We start from the raw sequence: 13,978 nt of genomic DNA, 5'->3' as shown, positions 1-13,978 counted from the left end.
CATCTTCGTACTTAATCCAAAAGTCGACCTCTGCACCAGACGTATTTTCGAAAGGTCAACATATACGACCTGTTTATTTTTGGAAAGGGTGTTGCACACCTTAAGCTGCGAGGAGGTTCAAGAGCGGTGTGTTTGCAGACTCGTCTCACGTGCACTGCTGTCAGGTGACCGCATGTCCTGCCTGGAGCTCTCATCCCGCCCTGACTGTTTGTCAAAAAGCAACATGCATTCTGGGACTTGTAGTATTACTTTGGATTATACGCAGTGTCCCAGGTCTCCACCTGAAATGTGTTAATCACAACAACAACAACAAAAGGCCAGGGCCTGTGCAAGATGCCACATGTGGCAAGTAGCCACACCATGCACACGTGGCCAAGTGGCTGTTCCTGATTGGTAATGTCAAGTGGGAGCAGCGCTTCGTGTTAGCAGGCATGTGCCAGCGCTGTCGGACATTACCTCGCTTGGTATGCGCAATAGACACAAATGCACACACAACCTAAATAATACACCACGCACCCCTCATGATGTGTCGCGCGCACTCTTGTCCGTCTTCTCCGCGAATAGTGGGCTTGCTATTCTGGTGAGGGTTGTGGTCTATGCCACACAAAACAGGCTTCTGAGGTAAATCCTTCCTCCGGGATAAAGGCACCATATCTTTGGAATACCCTTGAAATAGTTCGCCCGGTTAGGCTGAGCTCGACATCAGCGGCCCAGCTCGTGCTATTGTTTGGCAACGCTCTGATTTGAGGTGTTCATCTACATACACCAGGTGGAAGCTGAGACGTTGACTTAATTCGATGACAGCGCGCCAATGTCTGTGGAGACACGGCCCACCTAATTTATTTCATGCTCACAAACATTGTAGGATAGTACACTGATAATTGTACAGCGCTTTGCTGCCGCCAGTGTGGCCTCGTAGCGCTTTGTGAGGTATCGCTGTTGAAATGGATAATTGAGGGATGCCACAGGATAGTGCTGTGGAGGGGCTGAGGAATGTCCATGAGTGTTCACCGAGTGTTCCCCTTGAACCGCCAATGCCGCATGTAAACGCGAGGCCTACTGAAGCCCCCTGGAGAGAAGCCACTTATGTGAACTTTGTGTATCCCACATAAAGTGCAGTTCGAAGGTTCGAGCTGAATATGGGCCAATGTGATGTCTACGGCTCTTCTGCACATGGGCCAGCGTGCAGCCTACAGCTCTTCTGCACATAGGACAGTGTGCAGCCTACAGCTCCTCTGCACATGGGCTAGTGCGCAGCCCACAGCTTTGCACATGGGCTAGTGTACATCCTACAGCTCCTCTGCACATGGGCCAGTGCGAAGCCCACAGCTCTGCGCATGGGCCAGTGCACAGCCCACAGCTCTGCACATGGGACAGTGCGCAGCCCACAGCTCTGCACATGGGCTAATGTACATCCTGCAGCTCCTCTGCACATGGGCCAGCGTACAGCCTACAGCTCTTCTGCACATAGGGCAGTGTGCAGCCTACAGCTACTCTGCACATGCGCCAATGTGCTGTCTACGGCTCTTCTGCATATGGGCCAGTACAGCTCCTCTGCACATGGGTCAGTGCGCAGCCCACAGCTCTGCACTTGGGCCAGTTCGCAGGCCACAGCTCTGCACATGGCTAGTGTACATCCTAGAGCTCCACCTCACATGGGCCAGTCAAGTTGCTGTCATCTCTGTGGGTGAACTTTGATTGCCAGGGATGCATCTGATGGGAGGTCTGGTGGTTTAGAACGGCGCCCCGTCTTCTTTACAGCTGGCTCTTGAATCGGAGGGCACTCATACTTACCCCCACACACACTTCCGCTTCCATTGCCCAGTGTCTCTCTGACGCCAGCGCCTCGACTCCCTCTCCTCGCTCCCCCTGTGCCATCCCTCCCCCGCCCCCCTCGCCCCGCTCCTCTCCTCCATGTGCCCTTTCTCTGGAGGAGGCGTGTGTGCGGGAGGAGGGAGGCGAGGGCGGGCCCCGCACACATGCAGATGAGGAGCAGTGACGGCCGGCCGGCTCCCCAGCGCTCCTCGGAAACTCCAAGTCCTCGCACTCGCCTCCTCCCCGTGGAAGGTGTCCAGTCCGAGAGCGGAGCAGAGGCTGGCACAGCCCCCGCAGCATGCACCCCCTGGGCCCCCGGCGCCCCCCGCTGCCCCCTCGGCACCCGTGAGAGGACCCGTGCGCCCCGACACCCCCTGCAGCCCCGGCCACCCCCGCCATGTCCTACCCGCAGGGCTACCTCTACCAGCCGCCCGGCTCCCTGGCGCTCTACTCCTGCCCGGCAGCCTACGGGGCCGCCCGGGGCGGGGACGAGCTGCTGGCCCGCTCCGCCGCCGCCTCCTCGGGCTCGGCCTTCAGCCCCTACCCGGGCTCGGCGGCGGCGTTCAGCGCCCAGGCTGCGGCTGCGGCGGCGGCGGCCGCGGGCTTCGGGGGCTCGCTGCACTACTCCGGGGCCGGAGGGGACCCCGCGGCCGGAGCAGCATTCCCAGCCTACATGGTGAGTCCGGGGACGGCGGTGGTGCCAGGGCGCCGCTGGTGCCCGGCGGGGCTGGCATAGGACGCATGCACGGTGGAAGGGAGCACATGAATGATCATATATGTGTCACAGTTGTGTGCACGTGTGCTCATGCAAATATGTATCATACGTGGGCCTGAGCGCGAGGTCATTCCAATATGCATAGAAGTGAGTGTGTCAAATGTGCCCATCTTGTATGATTCATGTGCGAGCGCACGTGTATGAATATATGGGTCGTGTGTGTGTTCTTTCAAAGGTGTGCATGAGCTTACATGTCGCATGCGTACAGAAGTGTGTGCATACAGGAATCATAGGTGTCGGCATGCCTATGTTTCGGCACATACTTATGGAATGCGTGTGTATTATATACTTGTATATGCAAACCTTGGCGCGTATATGTATCGGATGCATGTGTGTGGCTAGGCTTATATATAAGCACAACGTATCATGTGCATACTTCTGTATGTGTATATGAACGCATGTGTATTATGTTTATAATGTATAAATGTGAGTATGTATGCGCTCGTATGTGTGCGAGTACATAATCCATGCATCTCTGTGTAGGTCGGAATGCATTTTCTGTCATTTGTGTGTATAACTGTGCGTGTGTATATATATATATATATATATATATATATATATATATATATATATATATATATATATACATTTACATGCATGTATATATATATATATATATATATATATATATATATATATATATATATATATATACATTTACATGCATGTACATGCAGGTGTATGTAAAGTGCATCTATATACATGCATAAAGATACCTATGTACATATTTGTATGAGTGTATACTATTATACGTACTCATTTCTTAAGCCAATGTGTTTTACAGTATATTATTCGAGCATGAAAATTGAATGAATATATTTAGAAACACATAAAAATAAGTATGAGCACGTGCATATATACCCGTAAACATATATTTAAAGGGAGCGATGTCATTTATAGAGTTATTCTGAAAGGAGCATTGATGTAAATATACAGTACGCATCCGTGTGCAGATATGCATTTGCATACGTTAATGCATGCTCGTGCATTTATAATAAAAGGTGATACTAAGCTGGTCTCTCTGGGAGTTCTGAGGCGGTTTAACTGCGCGGGCGCTCGCGCGCCTCATACTTATCATTTCTGTGACTGGGCCCTGGTGTTTTGTGCAATATCCACCGAGGCCGTAAATTGGGGTATTTTCTGATAATATCAGTATATTTCGCTACTATTGCTCCATACATCGCCTCTTCAGTTCCACCTTGGCTGAGCCCCGCACGGCCTGCTTGTTTCGTGAGGTGAATTGTGCGCATTAACCTACCCACCTCTGTCACTCCGGGCCTGTGGTTGGCGCTCTATTTGTTATCGGGAGGGCGTTCGGGCCAGTACCACCCAGCTGTGTGGCACCCAGCCTAAAAGTCATTGTTTATATTTACCTCGTTAAAAGGAAACGCGATATTTTGTTGGTTCCTCTTTCTTAGCGCCCAGACTCAATAACCGCGCTTCCCCATTAAATGGAAACCCGACTCTGCGAGTGCCACTGGGCAGTGAAAGGAAAGCTCTGAAAGTGAGGGGTTCCTGCTGCCCTGCAGCGGCCCTGGGCTGGTGGACTGGCACTGGCTCTGACTGCAGTAGGCCGAACAGCTCTCCGCGCGCCTAGACGCCAGCCTGGCACCTGGGAAGTTACCCAAGGCTCTCCCAAGGCCCCGGCACCCTCGCCTGTCCGCCACCAGCCTGGACCTCGGCATCCCCCTGCTGCACGGCCAACTTAAAGCGCCGAAAAGAGCCGCATTAAAATGCTAATTGCGCCGCATTTCAGCAATTCGAAACGCTGCATTTCTTCTGATTTGTAAATCGGATTCTCCATGCGCTGGGGCGCTGAATGGCTAAGAGGGGGCTTTTGTCAGAGGTCCTCTGTGGTAAAGAGGGAGCAGGGGGTGGGGATGAGAGATCCCTTTTGCACTTTTGGCGAGAGGGACATAGAGATATGCGTAATCTGCAGTCCAGGCACTGCATTCGAGACACAAACGGAAACATGTAATTCGACTAAAAGCACCCGATAGTCTCCTATTGAGCCCGACCTGCCAAAATATGAATTTGAAAACACAAACAATCGCATGCAAAGGCAAATAATAAAAAAAATAGGCTTTGCTCAGCTTTTTTACTTTTGGTGAAGCTATGTTTCTGCAAATAAGGATGCTAAATAATGCGTTCACTGGTATATTCTAGACTGTATGATGTCATATTCGGTGTCATGAAATGTTTTATTGGTGGCTGACGTCACGTAAAATGGAGGTCCCACTCACATGAACTCTGTCTTTGCTTTGAAGGGGTCCCCGTACGATGCCCACGCCACTGGCATGACCGGTGCCATCAGCTACCACCCCTACGGCAGCCCGGCCTACCCGTACCAGCTGAACGACCCGGCCTACCGCAAGAACGCCACCCGGGACGCCACGGCCACCCTGAAGGCCTGGCTGCAGGAGCACCGCAAGAACCCCTACCCCACCAAGGGCGAGAAGATCATGCTGGCCATCATCACCAAGATGACCCTCACCCAGGTGTCCACCTGGTTCGCCAACGCCCGGCGGCGGCTCAAGAAGGAGAACAAGATGACCTGGGCCCCGCGGAACAAGAGCGAAGACGAGGACGAGGAGGAGGGCGAGGGCGAGCGGGGCAAGGAGGGGGCCTCCGACAAGGGGCAGGAGAGCAACGAGGCCTCGGCCGAGGACGAAGGTGAGAGTCTGCAGTTGCACCCCCCCCCCCCCCCCCACACACACACACAGACACGCAACGTCTCGCCCACTGGTGTCACCGGAGGCCTGGTTGATGCCACTCGGCGAGGCGAGTCACACATTTCATCACAAATCGCGGGTCATGTTTCCCATATTTCCTTACAAATAATTAAAGCGCCTTGATCTTTCCTGGCACTGTAGAGTATACAATGCGCTAAATAAATTGCCAAATGCAGTATTCTGCTCAGCCTCAAAAACAAGTCACAGGTATGAAGAGGCGATGCGCCCTGTGCTTTTTCTTTGAATTCTGGCACTTCTAGTCCTGTGCGCACCACGAGAAAACAGATCTGTGGGTACCAGGTTTCAGAGAAAACCCAGAATGGATCAGTTTCTCGCACTGGGCATTGGATACTTGTGTCCTCTGCACACTGGTTTAGCTTCTCTTTTGTTTAACGTGGTCCAGATAATGTGTAGATTTTACCCATTAATTCCATATTACCCATTTACACGTCTTTGTGTAAAGATCGGATGCAAAACGCCCAGTGCAAACGTGCTTGGGATTTTTTTAAGGGCTTTAAGAAATATGAACCGAGATGCTTAGTTAAGTTGTGTCCATATTCTGCGTGCAATAATATCAATTTTGCAACAGTAATTATATGCCCCATTAAAAGATGACGATATGTTCGTGGACCAAACAGTACCGTGTATAATGTGCGCGCGGCTGCCAGTGCCAAAAAGTCCTTCCTCGAGAGTCTAAACCAACCTTCTAGTGAAGTCACGCAAGCCTAGTGAAAAGTCCCAAACTAGAGAAAATAATAACTGGCCTGTTTAAGAACTGCTCAGATTATGGTATGAATCGAGTGCAAATTGCTTGTCCATAGATTTGCACAAGCGGTTATCAGAAGCTGGTATCGGGCAGTTATTGTCCATGCACAACTATGTCCAACAGGTTATACCGAAGAAAGTTGGTGCAAACCTATCTATTCACGTTATTCCCCATTAATTATCATCTATCTTATAATAAGTTGCGCGCGCCCACACACACCAGAAAAGGGAGACAACTGTTATCTCACATGTTTTAACATCAATGTGTTATTCGCCCATCCTAAAATCTGGCACAAGTGTGACCGAAGCAAAAGTGAAAGTATAAGAAGTCAAGAAAACAGAAGTAAAAAAAAATACAAAAAACTGATCTGCGGGAGCTATTCACATGAATCTGAGACACGTGCACGATGACAGACAGACTGCCATGCTTCTTAAAGCAACAGACCCCATAATAAAATAATTATAATTAAAAATATACCACCAATCGCTGTTAGACCCGAGGGGCCCGGCCTGCTGCATATTTGGAAGGATGCAAGTAGCATCAGAACAACTACACGTCACCCGGGTACTTATCGGGGTCGTAGCTAGCAAGAACCAATCAGGTGCGGTGGTATCGGGGACAATAAGTCAATGGCCTTCTGCACCCCAACCCGTGGGATGGGAGGGGGGGGGGGTCCAATGGCTCCGATGGTGCAACACAGGCTCTAACATCCGATGCAGGCCAAGGCAACTCAAGCGGTCAGTGTCAGCTCCGTGTATTTAACCCCAGAATTCTGGTATTGGCAGTTCTGTATTTAGGAATGGACTTCTATAAATATCAGAGGTTCCATTCTGAACAGGCGACTAATAAATCCCGTTCCTTGGGCACCACACACCATTGAGGCAGTGGTGAGACAGTCCGTTATTAGATGAAGGGGCCAACCTCACCCTAGTTGACCTCTTGCACACACACCCTAGGCAGTGGCGGGCAGTCAGTGATTGGCTGAAGGGGCCTACACAGTACAGTAGGTGACCTATTGCACACACCCCTTGAGAGAGTGGCGGTCTCGTCCGTGATTGGCTGAAGGGCCCCACCTCACCCTAGATAACCTCTTGCACACACAAACCGAGGCAGTGGCGGGACAGTCCCTGATTGGCTGAAGGGGCTTGCACCTCAACCTAGGTGACCTCTGTGCTCACATACCCCCTGAGACAGACAGTCTCTGATTGGCTGAAGGGCCTCACCTCACCCTAGTTGACCTCTTGCACACAGGCAGTGGCGGGCAGTATGTGATTGGCTGAAGGGGCCTGCACACACTTCTTGAGAGAGTGGCGATCACGTACGAAATTGGCTGAAGGGCCCACACTTCACCCTGGGTGACCCCTTGCACACACCCCCTGAGGCAGTGGGAAACAGTCCCTGATTGGCTGAAGGGCCCCACCTCACCCTACGTGACCTCTTGCACACACACCCTGAGGCAGTGGGAAACAGTCCCTGATTGGCTGAAGGGCCCCACCTCACCCTAGGTGACCTCTTGCACACACCCTGAGGCAGTGGGGTACAGTCCCTGATTGGCTGAAGGGCCCCACCTCACCCTAGGTGACCTCTTGCACACACCCTGAGGCAGTGGGGTACAGTCCCTGATTGGCCGAAGGGCCCCATCTCACCCTAGGTGACCTCTTGCACCCCCCCGAGGCAGTGGGGTACAGTCCCTGATTGGCTGAAGGGCCCCACCTCACCCTACGTGACCTCTTGCACACACCCTGAGGCAGTAGGGAACAGTCCCTGATTGGCTGAAGGGCCCCACCTCACCCTACGTGACCTCTTGCACACACCCCCCCGAGGCAGTGGGGTACAGTCCCTGATTGGCTGAAGGGCCCCACCTCACCCTAGGTGACCTCTTGCACACACCCTGAGGCAGTGGGGTACAGTCCCTGATTGGCTGAAGGGCCCCACCTCACCCTAGGTGACCTCTTGCACACACCCTGAGGCAGTGGGGTACAGTCCCTGATTGGCCGAAGGGCCCCATCTCACCCTAGGTGACCTCTTGCACACCCCCGAGGCAGTGGGGTACAGTCCCCGATTGGCTGAAGGGCCCCACCTCACCCTAGGTGACCTCTCGCACGCACCCCTAGGCGCATTCCGCGGCTGATGTTGATGAATGTCGTTGCACCAAACACCCAGCGCTGACCATGGCCTTCTTGCTTTTCTCTCCTCTAGGCATCAGCCTGCACGTGGACTCCATGACCGACCACTCCTGCTCGGCGGAGTCCGACGGCGAGAAGGGGCCCTGCAGACCCGGGGGCCGCCTCTGCGAGTCCGGGTCCGAGTCCAAGGACAAGTACGAGGACGACGACGACGAGGACGACGACGAGGTGGAGGAGGACCAGGACCTGCCCAGCACCAGGCACATCCCGGCGTCGCCGCTGCACGGGGTGGAGGGTGTGCTCCTCGGCAGCCAGCAGCAGAGGGAGGACATGGCGAGGACCCCACACAGGACGGCTCTGAGCAGCGCCACCTCCCCCGGTCCCCAGGTGCAGACTGTCAAGCCCAAGCTCTGGTCTCTGGCGGAAATCGCCACCTCGGACGTGAAGCAGCAGGGCCTGGGCCAGAGCTGCCCCTCAGCCGCCCTGTGCCCCACCTCCACCGGCGCGGCCTACTCCCCCTCTTCCCTCCTAGGACGACACATTTACTACACGTCGCCGTTTTACGGCAACTACACAAACTATGGCAGCTTCAACGCGGCGCTGCAGAGCCAGGGTCTGCTGAGGTACAGCCAGGCGGCCATGGCCTCGGGGGAGGGTCTGGGCCAGACGGTCATCACCACGGGCGCGGCCCTCAAGCAGGCCCAGGACTCCCGCCAGTCAGAGCAGCACTTCCGGGCCCCCAGCTATGAGCCCAAAAAAGGTGAGCCGGTCCTCTAGCCGCTGTGTGAGCCCTCGACCCTCCCGGCTGTGCTCTCACCCCAACACCCGGCAAGCTCAGCAGGGTGGAACTTTCACACTAAATTGGCTTTTTAACTCGAAGGAAGTTCTGAGACATCTCTAGACACGCCTCTTTTGTATGTGCATTACTTTTATACAGACTGCAACATAGAGTGCACTAGGGTATTTATTTGTCTGCTCGCTGGGAGAGTGCCAGGCCTCGAGAGTGGGGTGTCCCCTTTAATCACACATGCTGTTTATTGTGCGAGTACATGGTATACTTGAAGCCACAATGATTCAGATGGCAAAGTAAAGGTGGATATAGGCACCAGTGACTCTTATCTCACATATTACCGTTTTATATTTATTTTCAGCAATGCGAATCAGCTGTGACTGAATGCACCTCTGTGTGTGCAGACAGGTGCACAGTGTGCGTGCGTGTATGTGTGATATATATATATATATATATATATATATATATATATATATATATATATATATATATACATATATACACACACACACACACACATACACACACAACTGTACAACATCCATTTAGTACTATGTAGTAATGGTAACACTTCAGTTAATTATCGGAATAAAAGGAAATCCACACGATTGTTTACTGCCTCGCAGATTGTGGGTTACACAAACTTCACACATGGAATAATACGGCATGACATAAACTATATATGGAGGGATAAAAAAAGGTACATGACAGTATATATATATATATATATATATATATATATATATATATATATATATATATATATATATATATATATATATATATATATTTATATAATGTTTGTCTGTTACAGATTAAGAAGCGACGTTTCCACCCACGTAGCCCGCACTGCTGCGGGCGGGGCGACTGGGCTGGGGAGGGGGGCGCTCTGCCGTGGGGCTTTAAAGTAGTTAGCTGGCCGTGCCCTGTGACTAACTGACTGCAGCCCTTTGACAGGTGCCCCTGGCCTGTGCGCGGCAGCAGTTCGGCCCCAGAGGCGCTGCCCAGGGCAGGGCCTGGCATCGAGGCCCAGGGGGGCTCCCTCTGCCAGCTGGGACGAGGCTCCCACGCGCTCCGGCGCTGCTGCGGCCTCGCTTAGCCCTCATTTCCTGCTCCATTACCTGTGAGGCTGATTAGAAAACAGATCACTTGATTCCGGCTTCACGCTCCTCTGTGGCTTTGTGCCGCAGCTTGCCTCTGATAGGCCCCAGCCCTTCAAGGTTGCTGTGAACAACTCCACCGTAGCCAGCAACGATTATTTATTGTACAAAAGTAATCATATTACTTACAAATAAGGCGATTACTTAGAAGTATATAGATCGCAGCAGCGGCGGCACCGCATAAAAAATAAGTATGGGAGCCGTGATGGTGGGTGCAGCAGGGACGGACTTCGTAGGCCCCGCCCACTCGACCTCTGATCGCAGCCGTGGGCCTGGTGAAGGTAGAGGCCTGCACCGAGGTGGCTTTATTTCAGAAATAGCCATCATGTTGGTAGTCCAATTCAATGTTTGATCCCAGTGGATATGTTCACAATCGGTGTATTGTAAATCACAGAGAAACCCCGTATGCTACATTTGTATGGTTCTTTCATTGGCAGATGTTGGGGCATTAGGCACGCGCACACACACAAACAAACCAGGGATGTTTACACTCCTACCTCTTAAAATCCACATTATCTTGTAACCTGTTCCCAAATGGAAATCATACCAACTTAGAGTCATTCAGAGTCCCAGCCTCGAGTAAAAAAATAAACAGCTGCAGCTCTCTATCTGCTCTGGTCAGAGGCTCAATCTACAATAGATGACCTCTGACCTGCTCTGCAATAGGTCACTGCAGGACACTATGGAAGTCAATTACCTAATGGAGAGTTCCCAGAGCAGCTTATGGCCGACTTTCAAGTTTCGGTTTTTCATTTCTAAGTTTACTGTTATTCCAAAGCCCGTCATTTACAATTGGGGGGCAGATTTTAAGCTCAGAGTGGGCATGAATTGGACGCAAAGGCGGGGTGGCTTTCAAGGTCTGCGTTTTTCCTCAGTCCACAGGTAGGTGTCACAATTGCTCTAGATAAATAGACCCACGTCCCTTGCCTCTTCCTGAGCTAAACACAGACCTCGCCTCTCTAAACCCCACGACAGCACAGCCGAGCTGCAGAGAGAGAGCACAGGGCACTGCGCACTGCGCACATTAACCCCAAGGATTCCAGCTTCTGCACTCGGAATTGTTCACCGCACTAGCAGCACTGTTGTCTAGTATAGATTCCGCTTCTGTGACTTTCGGAACGTAGAAATCTCTTCGACTCTCAGGATACCACGAGCACTTCTTTGCCACGGTGTTGTCACAGCCCCATAGTTTGGCTGGGTGTAATTCTGAACGTTATTTCTAAAAAAAATGTGTGTACAGTAGAGATACAATGTGATCTGAGAACTGAAGTGCTTACAAACTAACAGAGACACAAAATTTGATATTTATTTTTATAACAATGGCGACGAGGAAACTTCGTAGTTACATATGCAAGTTGTATTGCAATGAACGTGACACTTTGTTTTGTAAATAAACGGGAAACCGCTCCACCTGATTTTTTTCATTTTGAAACGTTAATGGTGACACAATCTTTGCCGGTTAATGACCGAGCATTCTCTACTAATTTATATCTTGAATTGTAAATAAACTGAGAAGAGTCTGCAACAAGAAGGTGTACATTGTTATTTCTTTAATAACCGATCTTTGTATAGCGCGATGTTAGCAAAGTGAACGGGAAAAAATGTTTACATAAGAATATCTTTTTGAAAACGTGTGCTTTCTTGAATTTTCAAATAGAATGTACGCTGTTTACAAATGTTTGCAACCTATGCTGTAGACCGGAGGAGCAAATACATTTTTCGAATAATACATTTGTTACGCTTATCTGGTTTTAGCCAGTAATTTAATTCCCTCCTACGATTGTTTTAAAGACTTGCTGATTTACAGAAAAAATGAAATGTGTGTTTTTTAAATGCTGGTAATTTATGTCCTAAAGCCGAGAGAGAGAAAGAGAGAGAGTACTATTTGCAATGCGGTATGCGCAATTAGACACTACATATGCAAGTATGTATTTTACGCATAATGCATTTTTTATTAACAGTGATACCTGCTCGACAAGTTAAGCCTCTTCCAATTTCATGACTGTATTTTGAAGCAAATAACATTTGAATGCTTACCAATTTAAGAACAGTCTGTTGTGTTTCCCAAGCTGGTGACTTTATATGTTTAGTTCAAAAAGCTCACTACCGTCTGTTATCTCTGCTCTACTGGCAAGCCTATGGTGTTCTCTGTTGCTAATATTTTTGTTGTTGTGCACTAAGATACGTCTTGTGATATATATATATATATATATATATATATATATATATATATATATATATATATATATATATATATATATAGAGAGAGAGAGAGAGAGAGAGAGAGAGAGAGAGAGAGAGAGAGAGAGAGAGATAATATATAGCTATAGTTAGATCCACACACATCTTCCTCCCCAGCCTGCTAGCAATGTAAACCTCAGCGTCGCTATGAAAAGAAACCAACAGACCCTGTCATACTCCGTCCAGAGTCGGTGTTTAATGCTGCTTTAGATTACGAAAAGAAGGGCGTATCGTTTCCACCCCGCCCCCAGCAGATAAATGGAGTGGGTATTACAAGAATAATTGCTTCCTGCTGTGGTCCCGTATCAATCACGGCTGGTTTTCCAAGCGCCTCATCTATTCTACGCGGTGATGAATTGGGCGCAGTCTGCGCGCAGTGGGAGCTCCCGGCGGGGCAGCTCCCGGGGCCGGGGCCTCGCTTCTCGGGGCCGCTCGGGGCTCTTCGGGGACACTCGAGCGGCTCCTGGTCCCGGTCTTCAGACCACTCTGTGAAAAAGGGTCTTGTAGAGAGGGGAGGTCTGTGTCATTGTCTAAGGAGATCAGATTTAACCGCAGAGCAAACAGAAGAAGAACTTCATATCTATAGCGCTTCCTACGCAATGCTACCGTTTCAAGGCGCTTGTTTATATTATTGACACTGCTACAAGGAATCGGGATATCAAAAACGCCTTGATTTCGCACCATATTCCTGTCACACACTGCAGGACAGGCGTTTTGCATTTGGAATATTTAATATAAAGGGAGCTTGGTTTAAGCACCACAAACATAGATGTAAGCGCATAGGTGTCACTTTTCCGAACTTCGCTTGAACCCCACTAGGGCGTGTCTGGATCGCGGGAAAGACCTAGCAGTTGGAATAGAAACATGCGTCACTATGGCTCACAGTGTGCTAACACAATTTCTATCACAGACCCCCTAGCTACTCCTTAAACCCATTGACTCCAGTTGAAACCATTTGTAAGAAAGAAAGAAAGAAAGAAAAGAAGGACGAAAGAAAGAAAGAAAGAAAGAACGAAAGGAAGGAAAGAAAGAAAGAAAGAAAGAAAGAAAGAAAGAAAGAAAGAAAGAAAGAAAGAAAGAAAGACATTGGTGTGGTAGCTAGTATGTGCTGAGTGATTGAGAACTGAGCTGATGTCTGGCAAGACAGACACCCACGTGGGCTGCCGGGCGACCTGCTGTCTGTACACAGAGCTCAGAGTGACAGCCTCAGCAGACTCCAGGTTTCACTGTGGGCATTTCGAAGTGCCAGACTGCATTTTAACTTGGGCTGACGTCGTTTCAATTGAAAGGCAGACATTCAGGGAGGAGCTCGTGTCCTCGCTCTACAAATTACTAAATGACTCTACCAACAAGCCGAAAAAACATTATCGAGGTAGGCGCCGGAAAAGAACAAAATAGAAGTAGACCTGCCCCGGAATTTTAGAGCCCTGTTGATGAATTAAAACTCCAACCGCTTCACGCGAGCCTTATTTAAAACCGACAATATTTGGAGGCGACCCCCGTTGGCGATTGACAAAAAACGGTGAATTTTCTCACCAATTTATATAAATCGCCATGGTTTACTATATTTATT

At 50.0% G+C, this 13,978-nt stretch overlaps 1 protein-coding gene across 1 annotated transcript; it reads left to right on the top strand.

The window, feature by feature from the left end:
* The first annotated feature begins 2,009 nt into the window (after positions 1-2,009).
* Positions 2,010-9,379, top strand: IRX2 (iroquois homeobox 2). The gene is made up of 3 exons (XM_086966895.1): positions 2,010-2,491; positions 4,858-5,263; positions 8,288-9,379. The coding sequence occupies exons 1-3, from the start codon at positions 2,213-2,215 to the stop codon at positions 8,989-8,991; spliced, it is 1,389 nt and encodes a 462-aa protein (XP_086823021.1). The 5' UTR covers positions 2,010-2,212; the 3' UTR covers positions 8,992-9,379.
* The last annotated feature ends 4,599 nt before the right edge of the window (positions 9,380-13,978 follow it).

This window comes from Lissotriton vulgaris, chromosome 4_1 (genome assembly GCF_964263255.1).
Source record: "Lissotriton vulgaris chromosome 4_1, aLisVul1.2, whole genome shotgun sequence".
Classification (NCBI taxonomy): Eukaryota; Metazoa; Chordata; class Amphibia; order Caudata; family Salamandridae; genus Lissotriton; species Lissotriton vulgaris.
The sequence above is the reverse complement of the archived record's forward strand: the minus strand, read 5'-3'. Positions and strand labels throughout refer to the sequence as shown.